Source organism: Anopheles nili, chromosome 2, assembly GCF_943737925.1.
Source record: "Anopheles nili chromosome 2, idAnoNiliSN_F5_01, whole genome shotgun sequence".
NCBI lineage: Eukaryota > Metazoa > Arthropoda > Insecta > Diptera > Culicidae > Anopheles > Anopheles nili.
The window spans coordinates 73472479-73488971 of record NC_071291.1 but is presented as its reverse complement, the minus strand read 5'-3'; the positions used below and the strand labels follow the sequence as shown (position 1 = coordinate 73488971).

The following is a 16493-nucleotide window of genomic DNA, read 5'->3' as shown; positions in this document are numbered from 1 at the left end:
TTCATTTGTAACATTGTACTTTTCTTTTACACGTCGATCAATAAGTTTACGGCTTATTTATGAACAGAAATAGTTAAAAAATGTTAGGATTAACGAATCACACCAGGGCCTTATTTACCCGCCATTCAATTTCTCCATCTAAACAGCATTCGACCGTTTAGACGCGAGCGATAGGGCCCTTTTGCCATATGACAAGGGCCACATCGGTGTGTACGTAAAGGGCTTCACGTTCACGTACCGGCAAACTGGAGTAAACAAAGCGCCGCTATCTCACTCGACCTCAAGAATTTCATTCATGCCTGCTACCATCTCATTCGCACCGCCTTCACGCCTTCAAGGACTTTATTCGTTGTACTAAAGGGACTGTTTATATCGCATTTCGACACACACGCACACAGCACCCGCTCGTCCTTTCTGCTCCTTGCACAACGAATCCAACGTCTAACGAAGGGAGATTAACGAAGGATCAATCCATTTACGGAGTGCACATGTCCTGCGGATAAGGGGCACATTTTTTTTCATCATCTCTTGCGCCCTTGTCATAAGTACGCAGACCCACAGGAGCAGTAGAGCGGTAGAGGAAACATTGCAACACGATCACGGAGGCAAATCCCTCCGCCCCCCCCCCCCCCCCCCTCTCCAGCCGGGTTTTTCCTTTGCACCACCCAACGATCGTGAAATGAGTAATTCCCATCTCGGTGACACGGACCGGGACGCAAAAATGACAGCGAGATAAGTGAGCAAGCGGAACGGAAGTGGAATAGCAGCAAGCAAAACAAAAAACAAAAATAGAAGGAGAAAAAAAAACCCGACGAGAGTAACGAGGAAATACGACTTTTCCGTGTCCGCGCGTACACGCTCACGCCCGGGCCATGTCCCAGCGGCGCTTATAGTTGATGTAATTACACACAGGTGATTCTGATAAATCGTGCTATTTTTGCCGGAATAAACGTCACCGTGGTTCGTGTTGCTGCTCCCGGCAACAACTGCCATTATCATAATCATCATCATCATCAGCGTCATCAACGTAGCGCCATTGTTTTCCACACCTGGCCCAGGGGCGTGATTTACTGTGCATTTTTGATTATGGTAATTGAATATCCCACACACCGATCCTGCATCATCGATGAGCATTTGTTTAAAATCGTTCCATTATCCTTTTTCGCAGAAGATCCACCTTTTCCATCCACGATTCAATGAAAAACACCAAGCTTTCCAGGTGCAGGTAAGACACAAAAAAGGAAAGAATCCTGTGCCACTTTGGATCCGTTGGTTGCTTGTCTCACTTTTTACTCACTTCATGCGCAAAGTGGGCAAGAGATTATGCAATTGCAGGATTGTGGACCGAGTGATTCAGAACCGGACGGGCAAACCTTAGCACACCGCAAATAGTTGCGAAACGAAGGTGGAATAACACTCACTGGTCCCGACCGTACACATGGCCGGTTATTCATCCTTGCGTGGCGTGTTGTCACAGCATCAGATAAAGATAACAGCACCCACTGTCACCGTAGTTACTGACCTCCGGCAGGTTGATCTCGTTCGTTAAGATGACTCACAATGAGTTCTGCTCCGCCGGGACAGACGACCAACGACGGCAGGTTAGCTGCGACCGAGCGTGTCTACGAGGAGCTTATCTCGCTTGCCCTAGGCGACGGCTTCTTGCCGTACACCGACGGCGGTCATCAGGTCGGAGCAAAAACCTCCTCCACAAAACGGCCGTGCCGGTTCCAGTCACCCCAAGGGAGGATTGGCTGTCGTGTGCACACGAGCCAACAAGATAAAGCTCATAAGCACCTTTCGACACTTTCATCTGCCCGAAATTGGCGTGTTTCATCATCATCATCTGTCATGTCAGACGCCATCCAGCAAACGGCCCTTTACCAGCCCAAGAAAGGCAACTAAGCACCGGAGCATCGACGGGACGAACGTTCCGGCCCCTAACCTCACTTATGCAAACATTTATTCTGGCCCTTGATCGTCGATTTGGGCCCGAAATTTTGTTTTTCTTCTCGTCGACCGTTTTCCGGACCTCTATGCGCCCTAAGCTATGCTCCCAAGACACATAGTGAGTGTGTGTGTGTGTGTGTGTGTGTGTGTGTATATAGTGCGATAAAACAAGTGTTTATCATGAGCTACCCCCACCCTGACGGGGTGCATCCATTTATTGCTCCATCATTTCCCGCAGCTTTGGGGAGCTGCTCGTAAAGTGTTTTTCCCATGCGTTTGTTGGTTTTTTTTTGTGTGTCTTTTTATGTTGTGCGTCGCTTTCGCCCAGACACGCATAAAAGCGCCTCCGACCGGATTATGGCCTAGCAACGGACAGCACAACGATCTGCTCGGCAGCACAGCAGTGATAATTGGCAGCGAATTACAGCGCTTTTTGGATCTGCTCCCGGTGGCGTCAAACACACGAAACATGCCGAACAAATTAACAACACACCCGTTAAAACACGATCCACCCCGATCACTCTCCTTCCCAACCGCGGCGGGAAAATACACGGAGCGATATCAGATGTGGTCCACCGTTGCGCTTCCGGCCTGCCAGATGCCTGGGCTGGGGATTACATTCAAAAGTCCTCACGCCAGCGCAATAAAACGGAAATAAACAACCACCCGCCAGTCGGAACCACACGCGCGCTCAATGTACGAATGTTCGGATTTTGCGTGTCACGTGGCTGGAGTTCATTTTCGTGCCAAGCTCCCCAAAAAAAGGCTTTTAAAACGTTGTACAACGTGCACCGTGCACAATATGGGAATTATTTATCGACATACGCCAGTGCTCACAGCAACAACGGCAACATATCGTTCCAACGGCTAATAATGATTGGATGGGAATAAAATTAACCGTAAATTCGATAATTTGAAGGGCGGGCGTTCGTTCGCTTGTCGCGTGTCTTATCGCATTTCGATTGCTGCCCTTGGTGTAGGTCACGGTGGTGATGGAAGTGCGGAAAGTGCAGTACCACCCGAGGAAGTCAATAAACGAGATGATCCACCTTAGGCAACCGCTAGAGCCGCCAGCAAACCTCAGGCACGTGGCGAACCCTCGAAGATGACCGATAAACCAGCGGCCAGGGAAGTGCGTCATTGTCATTGAATAGGGCGTTGGGAGTTGTTTCAAATTTTGAGCCCAGTTCCGGTGGCCACTTGTGGATGGAAATCTACACCCATCATCCCCAGCTCAGTTGATAAACGTGCGGCTTTTCCCGGCACAAAAGGGTAGCTGAAGCCAGCGATGCACACACGTATAGCCGAACGGCATGCTGTGGATTCCAATCGGATTAAACCGTTCGCGATAAGCGCGCGGTGATCGAGGGTGCGTGGCTGCACACGGACTATTAGCTAATTGAATAATTTATTGCATTCGAATAGAATCGAAAACAAATGGGTGCATCAAATGCACGCGCACACGCTTCCCCGGGGTGGCTGGTGATGCACCGGGGCAGTAAAGTCACGAACTTTACACAAAACCTACTTCCGCTCGAACCGTTTCACCCTCCCAGGACGTGTCCGTGTCCGAGACATACCCTGCTGGCAAGCTTATTATCCTTCCGTAGCGAATACCCGCCAGAACCAGTAGAAAAGGGTCCTTGCGTGCGATCAGTTTAAACTGCCAACCGAGAGGGTGCGTGCAACGTGTGGGTGCTCCGAAATAGGACACGTTCCGTCCCATCCCCAGCGTTCCACAGCAAAAAGGACCGCCGTTAGCAATCCGGTGTGCGATGCGTACGATGTGTATGTGCCTTTAATTTGATTTAATTTGCCGACAATATGGATGCCCACTTCTATGCCGTTTGACAAATGCGAGAGTCCTTTTGCTCGATACCTGACCGGGCCCTCGCTTTCGAGCTGCGAAGGTTGTGGCTTTTCCTGTGCTCCGCCACCAACCAGATGGTTGGCCTTTTTCGGTACTCGCAGGACCCTGAATGAAGCACACCGACGCACGGCGAGGATGGCAAGGATGAACCAAAAAAGATGGGACGACGCCGAACGACGCCAAAATGCTGCCGTGGCTTTCGGGATAATTGCTGCGATTTTCAAAAGTGCACAACGGGGCTCTAATGTTTCCACCGAAATTCCTTTTCAATCCAAATCCTCGGGAAAAAAGAAGCCTTCTTTTCATGGCTTTTTATGGACGCTAAGTGGCAGTGTGGCGGACAAAAGCGAACGGTCTCATTTTCATCACCCAGTTCCGGGGCCAGGTAGCAGCGTTTTGTGGAAGGAAAAAAATATATAAAACCATCGCTCGAAAGGACGTGTCCCTGCACCACACAACGCTAGATTAGTTTCGCAACGACACGATGCTGCACTGCTGAGGTCCTTCGATCCTTCAGTCCTTTCCTTTCCTTTGTGTCGCACTCCCAGAAGGTCCGTTTCTTGTACGCTGCAATCGCAATCTCTCTTTCGATCGATTTCGGTTTCGATTCGAGATGTATCAGCTGACACGGGTGAGGGAATAAAAAGGACAAACGCAGCGTTTACTCCGTGTTTACCGAACCGAGCACAACACAACACCACATATGGTGCAGCTTCCATTTCTGTGCCGTGAAAAGGTCCTTGCAACGGTAGCGTACGATCGCCTGGAAAGCATCGGTAATCGCGTCGGTAAATAGCCGCCTCGATGGCACATCGCTCCAGGAGACTAAAACAAACCAACGGCGCGTGGGTGGCAGAGAAGCGATATCCGAAACCAGGCTGGATGGCCTGCCAATTGGTCACCGGTTGTGTAACTCTAGCGACGGGTGTCCAGGACCCGGGACACTAAACATCAAACGCATCGCATCCTTTGAAGTGCATCTGAAGTCCACCGGGAAGCACCTTGGTGGTCTCTCCGGCTGGATCTGGTCGGTTTGGACAGCATCCAATCAATGACGCACGCAACGGGCAGGCTGCACTCCTGGCCAATTGTGAGGCTCGTGTTGTTTTATTGTGGGTAAAACTTTTTGACCAAAAACTACATCCTCCACTTTTGTTCATTAACTCCCTCATTGTCCGAGCGGTTGGTTTGGGCAAACAGAGAACCAAACCGGGGAGCCCAGGGAGCGAAAGGACATCAAAGGACAACGGCTGGGGCGTAAACTTCAAAGCGCGCACTTGAGGATGTCACCGCAACGTATTATTTCACATGCATATCTGAGGGAAAGCTGTCTGTCTCTCAGCTGTACGTTTTCAGACGAATTCCTGCCGGAGTTCATGATAAAATTTAAAGCCATTTTTTTCACTCCAACACCATTCCTTTCTCATAAAAAGGGGACGACTTTCCTGCAATAAAATTACGGCTGCAAAAGACGAATCGAGCGATGAAAGCATCCTAAAACTCAATCACGCTCCGGCACATCTCACCTTCCGACTTCTTCACATCGCATCCTAAATCAAGCATGAAATGCCAATCATTATCGTGCCATCGTAAATCTCACACACAATTCAACCTTACCCACATCCAGAGGAGGGCAGAACAATGGTTGACGCATTTGGAGCGCCAGCCAGGCGCCAGTACCGGTCGGATGAGAAATCGAGTGAGTGATAATGGGACGCTTGGCGAAAGAGTTTAATCTTAGCAATCATTCAAACATATCCATCCCCGTGCCGGTTGGAATTGCACATTTTCAGCTCCATTTGGAAGGCATGAGGATGGTAACCACGCTGCGCGTGACGACTTCACACCATCCGCCGTCCGGGACCGGGAGCACCGGAATAAAAGGCAAGAGGTGTGAGCTGGCGTCGAGTTTGAGAATGAAATCACTGATGAAGCATTTAGTACATTCAGCACTAAATCAGTATGCAAATAAACGAGGAAGTGCCCCACCAGCTCGATACCCGGGACGGTCCGGGCGGTCCGGGAGTTCGGGAGGTTGGCAAACAACCCAACGACGGTAGCAATGGAAGAACGCACTCACAACTGCTAACCTTCGCAAAAACCCCACCGTGCGAACCGTGTTCGGAGGAAAGCAGTTTTTGTGCAGACCCCATTCGGCACCGTACACCCACGGGAGACTCGTGTTCCTTCCGTCCAACTGAGCTGTCCTTCTGATTACACGCAAGCAACTAGCTATGAGTAGAGATCTCGCACGCCCAGTGCAACCGAGTGCTCGTGAGGAAAGTACTACTACCGCCCTGTGGGGCGTGTTACATGCGGTTCGAACGAAGATGGGCCGCGCCTGACACAGGGCTCTGGGGCTCTAATCGAGTGCGGAGGAGTGATTTAAGCCTCCACTAGACTGCTCGTACTACCACGCTACATTAACTCGCAAAAGCCCAGCATCCTTCGCCGAGGCTCGAGCGCTTGCCATCCGAGTCTCGGTTGTTTGTATTGATGCGTACATAGCACGGGTTGCATTGGACTGCTCACCGGGGACCGGAAGCCGGGCAGAGCATGATGATGTCTGCCAAAACTATTGCCGTCCCATCGAGTTCCTGGAGTGTGTGCGAAGGACGAGCCAAGAGGCGAGCGTAATTTATGACGCTCCTGTCCGCAGTGTGCACAGTGTGTGGATGAGGAGAACGACGCTGCTGAGCCTGAAATCATTTGCCTACCGAGCGAAGGACCCACGGTAAGGGTTCCACGTGATTATTGGACGTAGAAGAGTGCTCGGTGCTGGAATAAATCTAAATTTCACCTAACATAAGTAGTGCCGCACAGTGATATCGAACATGCGCCACAGTGACACATTTTACATCATTCGTTTCGAAGTAATATTTAATGAAGCATTGTAGCATTGTACAACTACATGTTTGCTTTTACGCTCATTCGTATCCTGAGTAGCGAGAATAGCGAAGCAAAATACTCTAATGAGCTAATCATATCTTAAGGATCGTACTTAAACGAGAGAATTAAATAAAGCTACGGAAATATGAGCCTTTTTAGCAATGGATTTACGCGTACACGTACATTCTCCTCATAGAATGCGGGTGTGAATGATGATTACGATGGGCGAAAAACGGATAATGAGCTGGTTTCACCGAAAACCATACACGTTTTGATGCTCGCTTCGTGTAGGAGACGGAACCGAAAGGACGGAAGATAGCTCCTGGGTCAGATTACAGACAGCATCACCAGGAGCAGGTCATGCCTCACTGCTTCTCTAACCGGTTCGGTTGAGAACATTTCTACGAATCCTGCCCAAATGGGAAGAATTTACATAATGAGAAATTCTTTCCAATAACCGCCATCGTCTAGCATCCTAAACGATGTGACCGGGTTCAGATTGTCCCTCGGTGTGGTGGGCGGTGCGTAACGATATGGCCAAGCGATGGCGCTATGCCATTATCCGTACGCTGGGTAGGTGGGCTGCTAAAAGTGTAGCGTGATTTACGACAGTATCCAATTGCTGATGAAATCTCCCACTCTCGGTAGAGTTTAGTTGGCAAAAAGTTACATTTGGATCGTTTATTATCCCTCAAATAAGGCAACCCTTAAAACCTAGCTGGCTTTTAGCTTGTGACACCCAAAACGTTGACCTACTAACTACTATCGCATTTAACACTAATATGAATACCAGAAAAATTGACAAGAAAAAGTACTTTTCCTACCTTTTAGTGAATGCGATTTTTTCGGTCGCCACAAACAGGCACCTCCAACGTGAGCATATCCATGACGATGGTTCAGCTAGCGATAACGGAGTCTACGTCGATATCAAACAAGGTTGTATCATTGATTACGACGTGCAAATCGTTAGGTATCTCTGCCGGATAGGTTTCCTCTCGATCGGGTTTTGAATTTGACCTCTTGTCGTGAACATTGGAAACGTGCCGCGTGAGATTCGAGCAATCGGAGAACGCCTTCTTACAGCGCTTGCAGCTATACGGTTTCTCTTGGGTATGCGCTCGCACGTGTTTCTTGAGCGCCGACCGTTCGACGAATGTGCGCGGGCAATTCTCGCAGGCAAACGGTTTTTCATTTCGATGCCGGCGCAGATGCGCCTTAAAATTTTCCGACGAGGAAAATTTCTTATCACAAAGATCACACGCGTGAGTGCGAACATTATCATGACGCTGGACGTGTTGCCGGTGCTGCGAGCTCGTTGAAAACCATGCCTCACATATGTGACACTCGAACGGCTTGTCACCAGAATGCACACGTTGGTGCTCTTTCAGGTTGCCTCGCTGGGAGAATCGCTTCGAGCATTGATCACAAGCGAACGGTTTAACTCCATTGTGCCAGTTTACGTGCTGGTGTAGGCTGGTTTTGTAGGCGAATTGTTGACTGCACATCGTACATTGGTAGCGCTTTTTGTCGGTTGCATGAATTCTTGCGTGCTTCAAAAGTGTAGAACGAGTTTTAAAGGCTGCCTCGCAAACGTCGCACTGATGTGGCCGTTCCTCTACGTGTGTATATTGATGCCGATGAAGCAGATTCTTCTGTTTGAACGCTTTGCCGCACTCGATACAAATGAAAGAGAGATTTTCGTGAGCGTGGGCCGACTCCTCATGGTTGAGCACGTGGCTCAGCTGCGTGAAGGTGCTATCACAGCTATCGCAAGCATATAAATTCGTATCTTCTTTACCATCGCGTTGCGTGGTATTGGGAGCTTCTGTCGATAGCTTTGTGCCGTGGCTTTTTCGCTCATTTTTGTTGTTCTCCGTCAGTAGCAGGCCTTCTATGATTCCTTTGCCCACGTGCAGTGTTTCCTGCTGATGCATTACCAGCTTCCCATCGGAACTAAACCTTACTAAGCAGTTGGAACATTCGAACAGCATTCTGTGTGTTTTACGATGCTTTAAGTAACGAGTTTCTTGCGCGAATGTTTCACTGCATATATCGCACATGAATACTGCTCCAAGTTGGTGCGTTCCGTCCTCATTATCCACTAACACTAGATTGCCCATATCTGTTTTACTGCGATTGTGGTGTACAAACCCAATAATACGACCACTCGATTTGATTTCTTCGGATTGTACAATCAAGTCTTTTTTGTCACATTTCCCGTCTTTAGCAATGGTATCCTGCTTAACCAACATAGGAGCGCTGCCGTTCGGTTTGGGTAAATCTTCCAAATTCTGCACTAGCGATGGCTCTATTTCAATCTGATCATCAAAGATGGTATGATTAGATTCCTCACAAAAGTCGTGCAAGTTTGTCTGATTCGAAGAATCGTATATTGAGCCGCCTAACACCTCTTGCTGTTGCTTCAATGCAACGAGCTGTTCCTGTCCTTTAAATATTCTTTCGAAAAATTGTGCTGTCGACTCCAATTGAATATGACATCCTGGGCAGATCCAACGTGGCAGGATACCATCGTCATTAACCTGTGTGAAGCGGAAATAGCGCGTTAGCATAAGTGTTTGATGCAAATGCAACTACTTAACCTACCTTCACGGGGAGATACTGGTTGATAAGCTTGCTGATTTCGCATTCGCCACTGTTATGGTTGAGCCCCTTCAGAGGAAGACCGTTTTCGTTCACGTCACAGCACAAACGGCACACTTTGGCATTATAAAGCAACATTTTCGTTACCGTTTAGTACATTTAACACTTTACCGGCCGTTTTCAGTACATTTGTTTATGTTTACTGATGTGCCAAGGACAACAGGACGACTTCAAACGGATAGATTTCAGGATTCAATTCTTGTCAGCCCGCACTTCATTTATACAGCGTAATTGAACTAAATATCTTTTATTTTATGATTCATTTATGCATTTATGCATGTGATAAACGTAATATGATTATATTATAAACTTAAAAAATATTGGTTATTACAAAAAAGCGGATCATTTGTCAAAACCCCACGGTTAAATTTCAAAGATTGAAGCGTGCATTGTAAACGTTACTGCTCAATTTTGCTTCCTTTTGACTTGTCATAGTTTTGCTGACATTTTGGATTCTTCGTTTTCATGACGATAAGAAAGCTTCGTCTGTTTTACGTCGTGAAAAAGAATTAGGCTCAGATTTAGCCCGCAACCGGTTGATAATTCAATCCCCACTTACGTTACGGTGTTAGCGAACTCCTAGATAAGCGATTTCACACGGTGATAATCCTTAAAGGTTCCCGTTCTGTTCGGTGCTAGCAGAAAAAACGAGCTAAAGAAAGCAATAAAATGGTAAGTATTATAGACTTTTGTTTTCTCTACATGCACCTTTGAAATCGATAAAAAAACCATTAAGCATCCGAGAAAACAATATGCCAACTATGCAGCTTTCCTCTCAATACGTTTCGCTTTTATCGTTACAGTCGTTTGCGGACAAAATTGCCGGGCTTATGGCGCGTCCTGGACAGGATAATGTCCCGCGGGACGATGTACCTTGGCATCTAAAATACGGTGGGCGAGCAACGGGAATCGTCGGTGGATTCTGTGAGTAGATTTATCGATCGGTTACTAGGTGTAGAAGCGGGTCGGTGCCCCTCAAACGACCATTCTCACTTTTAGTGTGTGTATTTTTTTTGTATGTTTCTTTCGTTCATTCCACCGACTAACGAATTATTCCTTATTAATATGCTCCGCGGGATATGTACATGTCGCGAACGGACAATTTGATTAGCATTAAAAAAATGTATGGCTTTGTCTTTCCGTCAGTGTGCGATGATTCTTTGGTCGTGGTCATAGTACTGATAACGAATAACTTAAGAAACAGTAGAAAAAAGAGTGCGATTGATAAACAAAACTTAGTTTTTTTTTCAATAATCGCTGACAGGAATCAAGCTCCAAATCTACGTGGAAGGGGGCGTTTATGGCTGAAACCCTTTAAGTGACAATATTTTGAATGCAAACATTATGAACCAATTTCCTTTTTTTTTTTGTTGAGTTTACGTCTTTAATTGAGACGGTATTTTATTATCATAAATAACTGTTTTATCATTGTGTTTTTTTTTACGTTTTCAACTCGCCTTCGCAGCTCGCGAGTTTTCATTTCGTTGGCTTACATCAAGATCAACCAGTTCGTGAGAAGAAAGTGAACGCGCGTGTCTAGCGATTCGAAGAGAAACTGTAGCTAGAAAACAAGAGAGAAAACGAAAGATTTGAGAGCGCGCAAATGTGTGTGAAGTTTATTTTTAGAGCGACGAAAGCCACTGCCAGCAGTGTGGTAGTGTGCCTGGGTGTGATATCCTTTTTTATGGACCCTCCCATCGAAAGGTGGAAAGCCCCTCGCAGAGAGTCCAGCAAACTCCCAGTGGGGTCGAAAATAGCCTCCTGGAGCAACCATCTCTGGCGAAGGTTATTATGTAATTGATACAGCACACTACACTAGTTCCGTCAAAGGACAATAGGAGGATAATGGCCAGGATGCTGTAATGGGGTTAAAAATGCAATGTCCTTTTTTTACTAGCAGATGTGTAATCCTTGAGCTCGAATTTCCATTCCCATCACAAATTCTGCCACAGTAGTTTTCTCGTAAACAAAAAACGAATCAAACATGTTAATTGAATATCTTTAAATAATCAATCTTCTTTGCAGTTGCCGTCCTATTCGGATTGTATAATTGCTTAGGTATTTTGCTCGCCGATGTAGGATGTCTCGTTGGTGGCATGCTGCAGATTCTGGTCGGTTTAGTTGTACTAGCGATAGAAGCACCTTTCTGCTTCGCGTTTATAGACTTTGTGCCACAGACGGCTGAAAAAATAGATCAACGTCCGTATTGGAACCGTGCGGCTCTCTATTGCGTGTAAGTGCTTTATTTCTCTGCTGCCAACCGCTACCTTATAATGCCTTTAATTTATACTCTTCTGCTTCAGAATTGCCATTCCACCAGTTATTCTGTGTTTCGGACTGGGAAGTCTTTTTGGATGCGGGCTCATATTCCTCACCGGCATGCTGTACGGAATGATGTCGCTTGGTAAAAAGTAAGTATTCGATTTCTTTGTTAGCAAGTTAGATGTTCTCGGGGCTGGTAAATATTATCTATCTATTCTGAATCGCTTCCTAACGGGCGGTGGGGCTCTATTTGATGTGTACCATTAAATTGATATATACAAATGGTCCTGGCGATTTTTCTAAATCACACTTATTCATTTTTGTCTTCCATCTGTGTCCATCGCGTGTGTTCACCTACTACCACCAAATAACAACTACCATTGTTTCTACTTACCCAACTGCGCTTCATAAATTAACATCATGATCAATACTAAATGAACTTAAAACTAACTTGCATCACCACAACACGTGGTGTGCCGATTTATGTAACGCCTGCCGTCAATTGCCGCGCTGCAGAGCATCTCGTGAGGATATGGCAGCGATGGCTTCTCCGAACGCGATGTCCCCGGTACAGGGTGTACCTTCAACGGACCAGCACTCTACCCTCATGGAGGATCCCGATGTATGGCGTCCAACATAAATCGTTTAAATATCATGTATAACCATGCTTCTAAAATCCTCTCCTTCATCATTCGAAAGCGAGAAATGCAAACAAAACACATTTCCTCACGTAGATTCCACTATCGCTCGCATAATGATTGCATCCCAGTGCGGTATTCTCCGTCGCCGTACGTATAAGAAATTTAGATTGCAAAATAGATCGTACTACTGTGGCGTGCTTCGGCCACCTGCATATATGAACCAAAGAGTCATAAACAAAACATAGCTAAGATCGAAACCCCGTTCGCTGATACATATTTACATTGTTTCGTTGCAAGAAGGTAGATAACCAGAGGTTGGTGTTTGTTAGTTAGTTTAAATGAACACGTCCAAGAAGGAAACTTTAAATTGCTCTAATTATGGTAACAAGTTCACGTTCATTTCTACGCTAATCGCAATAATTTGCTGTGGCAAACTCACGAAAAGCGCACATTCACTGAAGCAGCGCTTAAGATAGGTAATTCGATGTGTCCTAGTTAGGCAGATTATTATTTGTTCCTTCAGTTGACCAGCAACGGTTGGTTTGTCGTAGCTTTAGGGATTAAGTTTTTGTTTTCTAAAACACTTATTTGGCCCACCAATAATGTGCGTCCTAAGGTATTTTAGATGTTATAACGTAATATCGTATGGAATACCTTCTTCTCTAGATTACTTCACTAGCAATACCATCAAGAAATCGAAGTCAATCCCCCGTTAGTTGATTAGCTCACTGATCTAAGAAGAGAACAAAACATGCTAACTATTCCTCTGTCAAAATCACAAAGAAAAGCATCCATCGGGGCTTCACAATGTTCACCAGATGTCGATAATCGAGAAGCATTCTCCTCAATATCGTTCACCGCACTAGCAAGCGGATCAGGAACCAGGTGGAATGGTAACACATTCCGGTTAGTAAATTTGTCCCAGCGCAGTTGTAGCACTCGCAGTGGGGCTTGTTGTTGGCATGAGAATCAATCATATTACTTGTCCATAAGCATAAACCCACCAAAGCAGACGTGACAAACTCTTAGCACAAACGAGTACGAAGTGTTTGAACAAGGAAGAATCCTCTAAATGTTGTCCTTTACATGAGTTCGTGACGAGTTGTTAACGTCGATTGAGCAAGCAACACCACGCACCTGATAGCATCCATTCCATTAGCGAGATGTAATCGAATTGTAAAGACACGTGGTAAAGTAACAAAAAATGGACGGATGGATGTTCTTCAATTAGCAGAGCAAACTGGATCCATATGATCTCAAAACCTCTCCCCTCGCTCGGTCGGTCGTAAGGCACAATATCTATCATATACTGCTGCTTGGCACAGTCCACAGTTATCTAGCCTGCGGTTAAGTGGAACAAATGCTGCGAAGAACAAATGTTATCTGGCTTCTAGCTTTTGTTTCGTTCATTTATTCTCTGGTACTATACATGTTGGTCGTCAAAACATCATGAACATGACGGAATTGCATCCTCTAGGTTAGCGTGTACTAACATTTAATTCGTACAATTAGTTGTTCTTTTCGTTTTTGTACAATTTATTTCCTTATTTGTTGATTATTCGCTTCGTGTCCTGTCCTGTTTTTGTGTCGTACTCCTTCTGTTTGTTACTGTAGTTTAGTAGTCAATTTGTTTCGTTTTGATTTATTATATGGTTTTGTTAACGCTTTTCGTTTAATTTCATTCCATTCTGCGCCGTTCATGCAGAGCGTCGTTATCGGAAATGCGAGCAGCGGCAGCAACGGGGGAAGCCAGCACGTCCGCTGAACGGGGCAACGGTATGTCGTCAGTAGAAGTCGTCGGTGGTAGCACGCCGACCAAGCAGAACTCGACTTTAGTGTATAACGTCCAACCGATCTCTTACAGCGCACCACCCCCATACGATAGCGTAGCTTAGAGAGGACGCATGAGCGCAGGAACGATCATTTAGCTCAGGACAGAGACAGGAGCACGGAGAGGAGATAGTAAAGCGATTCCGCAAACAAAAACACCCTAGCGAACACTGAACACTGCACAGGCTTTTAGACTAAGGCGTGCTAAAGTGATACATTCGAAGAACAGGCCAACCGTGAGAAAAGTAACTGATAATTTTAATTTGCTGAGCTTAAGATTAATTTGGCATACGTTCGTACTAGCCTGATTTGTTTCCTGGTCCCTCGTAATTAATAACGAATGTTTCGGAACCATGTACACCTTTTTTGTATGTAGGGTAATGTCCCTATCCCTTAATCTCGCCAAGAAATGTTTCACCTGCAGCAATGCAGTTTTTACGAGTTCGATAAATTATTAGCTGAACAAATGTTCATCACCAAAAGAACTGTTTTGTGCGAGATTCAAACTGTCAATCACATCTGGTAACGACTATCCCTTCTTTCGTTTGGATGTAAAAATGCAACGAACTGCATCACTCCCGCGCGCCCATAGATAGTATTCATTGGAAGGAGCAAAATTAGTATTTAAGGAGGTATTTATCGATTGTCCTTGATTCATTTCTGTACTCCTTCTTTCATCGTAAATTGCCAACGAATGACGCTCGCAAGAAGCTTTTTGAATATATACATTCCATTCCGTCGCTTAAGCTTGGAGCGCCGTCTGATTTACGCCCAGCTTCGTGTTTTCCATCAGTCGGCAATTTCTACGTTGCATTCTTGCCCGTAACATCCATCGCAGTTCATGCGGATTGTTCTAGACGTGAGGCATGGGTCGCTGAATGGCCTAATACTGTCAAACAACTAAACAAATTGGAAGGAAAATCACTCGTTTTATCAATCAGCAAACGCACGAGTACAGCGATACAAAGTAAGAAACATATCCCGGAAGCAAGGCTGGATTCTTGTTGTCGTTTGTGTACGAATCCGTTTCGATCGCATTGCCCACTGCTCTTGGTGCCGAGAACACGTGCAAACACAACCGATGCAGAACGAATAAAGCCATTGGAGGAGTTACATTTTGTCTATTAATCAATTGCCGTTACCCGTGCAGAGCTGCAGAATATGATGAGTTCTAATGGGAACGCATGATAGACATGAATAGTAAAATGGTGTGGTACGAGAACGAAACGTGGCGATATCAGTAAGGCTTCTTTTGCAAATTCAACAATGCGACTAGACCTACGCCGACCAGGTTGGGGAGAAGTTGAATTCAAGTCCTCCATTTCGCATGTAGATAAAAGCATGCATTATGTAAAGAATACCATATTTACATAAAAAAAATATATATATATACATTAATCGTGTACGATACAAGAACGATAGAGAAGCGCATAGAGAAACGTTGAAGATACATGAATAGATCTAGACAAAACAACAAAAAAAAACAAATAAAAGTGGTAGCAAAATAAGAAATATCGACATAATGAGTGCAGAAAATAAAGGAAATAAGAATATTACCGTTATCCACCTTTGTCTTTGAGAACTTCATTTATTGTAGTATAATAGATATTCACTCAATCTAGCGCACGATACGGTTGAAAAGCACATGCAGAACAACGTGCAAATCGAAAGAAATTCAATAGTGGAGAGCAAAATTTGTACGCGCATTTCATGGGCAAAACGGAAAATTTTTCACAAAAGTAACAGGAGAGCATACCAGCTAGGAGGTAGTATTTTACAAAATTTGAACGATCGAATTTTAAATCGATTCAAAAATAAAATTTGAAAAAAAAAGTTTTTTAATTCACTCATAGATAGCGCTCATAAAAATACTCACTAATAGATGGCGGTAAATGTGCTAAAGAGAACATATGCTTTGGCTTGTCGCTCATAGATGGCGCTGTTGAAGCGTTTGAATGTGAAATATTTCACTCACAATACTGTTTAGCGCCATCTATGAGTGAAACTTGATTTTCAAGCGTGTGATATATTTCAAGCATTGTATGCAATTTTTGCGTTCAATTTTTAAAAAATTATAACCTCCTCGCTAGTATGTTCTCCTGTTACTTTTGCGAAAAATCTCCTGAATCTTGGCGATCGCGGACGGTCTTTTGTTTTCAATTTTTTATCTCTTTTCGCTTTGAATGCTGTTGTGTATTCGCTTCTAATTTGTCAAATTGCGCCGTATTTCACGTTTTCGAGCAGTTCTAGTGTTTTCGAAAGTTGTTCAAATTTTAAAACCAAACACATCAGAAATCAAACAGTTTGACCGGTCCCTTTTAGAACAAGCAGAAGAAGCAAGGCCGAGTTTTGAAAAAGCATTCTATTATTCTTTTGCTCATCAAACCTCC

At 45.2% G+C, this 16493-nt stretch overlaps 2 protein-coding genes across 3 annotated transcripts; one reads left to right on the top strand and one right to left on the bottom strand.

The window, feature by feature from the left end:
- Nucleotides 1–7605: 7605 nt before the first annotated feature.
- LOC128730143 (zinc finger protein 883-like) lies at nucleotides 7606–9448 on the bottom strand. The gene is made up of 2 exons (XM_053823175.1): nucleotides 9314–9448; nucleotides 7606–9249 (listed from the first exon to the last, which is right to left on the bottom strand). Exons 1-2 carry the CDS (start codon nucleotides 9446–9448, stop codon nucleotides 7606–7608), a joined length of 1779 nt encoding a protein of 592 aa, XP_053679150.1.
- Nucleotides 9449–9873: 425 nt separating this feature from the next.
- On the top strand, nucleotides 9874–15665 carry LOC128731242 (calcium channel flower). 2 transcript variants are annotated; one of them, XM_053824348.1, is made up of 6 exons: nucleotides 9874–10042; nucleotides 10174–10294; nucleotides 11396–11603; nucleotides 11674–11781; nucleotides 13979–14049; nucleotides 14138–15665. In XM_053824348.1, the coding sequence occupies exons 1-6, from the start codon at nucleotides 10040–10042 to the stop codon at nucleotides 14161–14163; spliced, it is 537 nt and encodes a 178-aa protein (XP_053680323.1). In that variant the 5' UTR covers nucleotides 9874–10039; the 3' UTR covers nucleotides 14164–15665. The 2 variants fall into 2 exon arrangements, with proteins under 2 accessions (XP_053680323.1, XP_053680322.1); XM_053824347.1 differs by having other exon boundaries at nucleotides 13979–15665.
- The last annotated feature ends 828 nt before the right edge of the window (nucleotides 15666–16493 follow it).

Excerpts from the sequence above, each read along its gene's own strand:
- LOC128730143 (XM_053823175.1), bottom strand. The coding sequence starts at position 9,448 with ATGTTGCTTTATAATGCCAAAGTGTGCCGTTTGTGCTGTGACGTGAAC. Across the intron at positions 9,250-9,313 it reads ACCAGTATCTCCCCGTGAAG|GTTAATGACGATGGTATCCT; the intron begins GTAGGTTAAGTA and ends CGCTTCACACAG.
- LOC128731242 (XM_053824347.1), top strand. Across the intron at positions 10,295-11,395 it reads GGGAATCGTCGGTGGATTCT|TTGCCGTCCTATTCGGATTG; the intron begins GTGAGTAGATTT and ends TCTTCTTTGCAG. Across the intron at positions 11,604-11,673 it reads CGTGCGGCTCTCTATTGCGT|AATTGCCATTCCACCAGTTA; the intron begins GTAAGTGCTTTA and ends CTTCTGCTTCAG.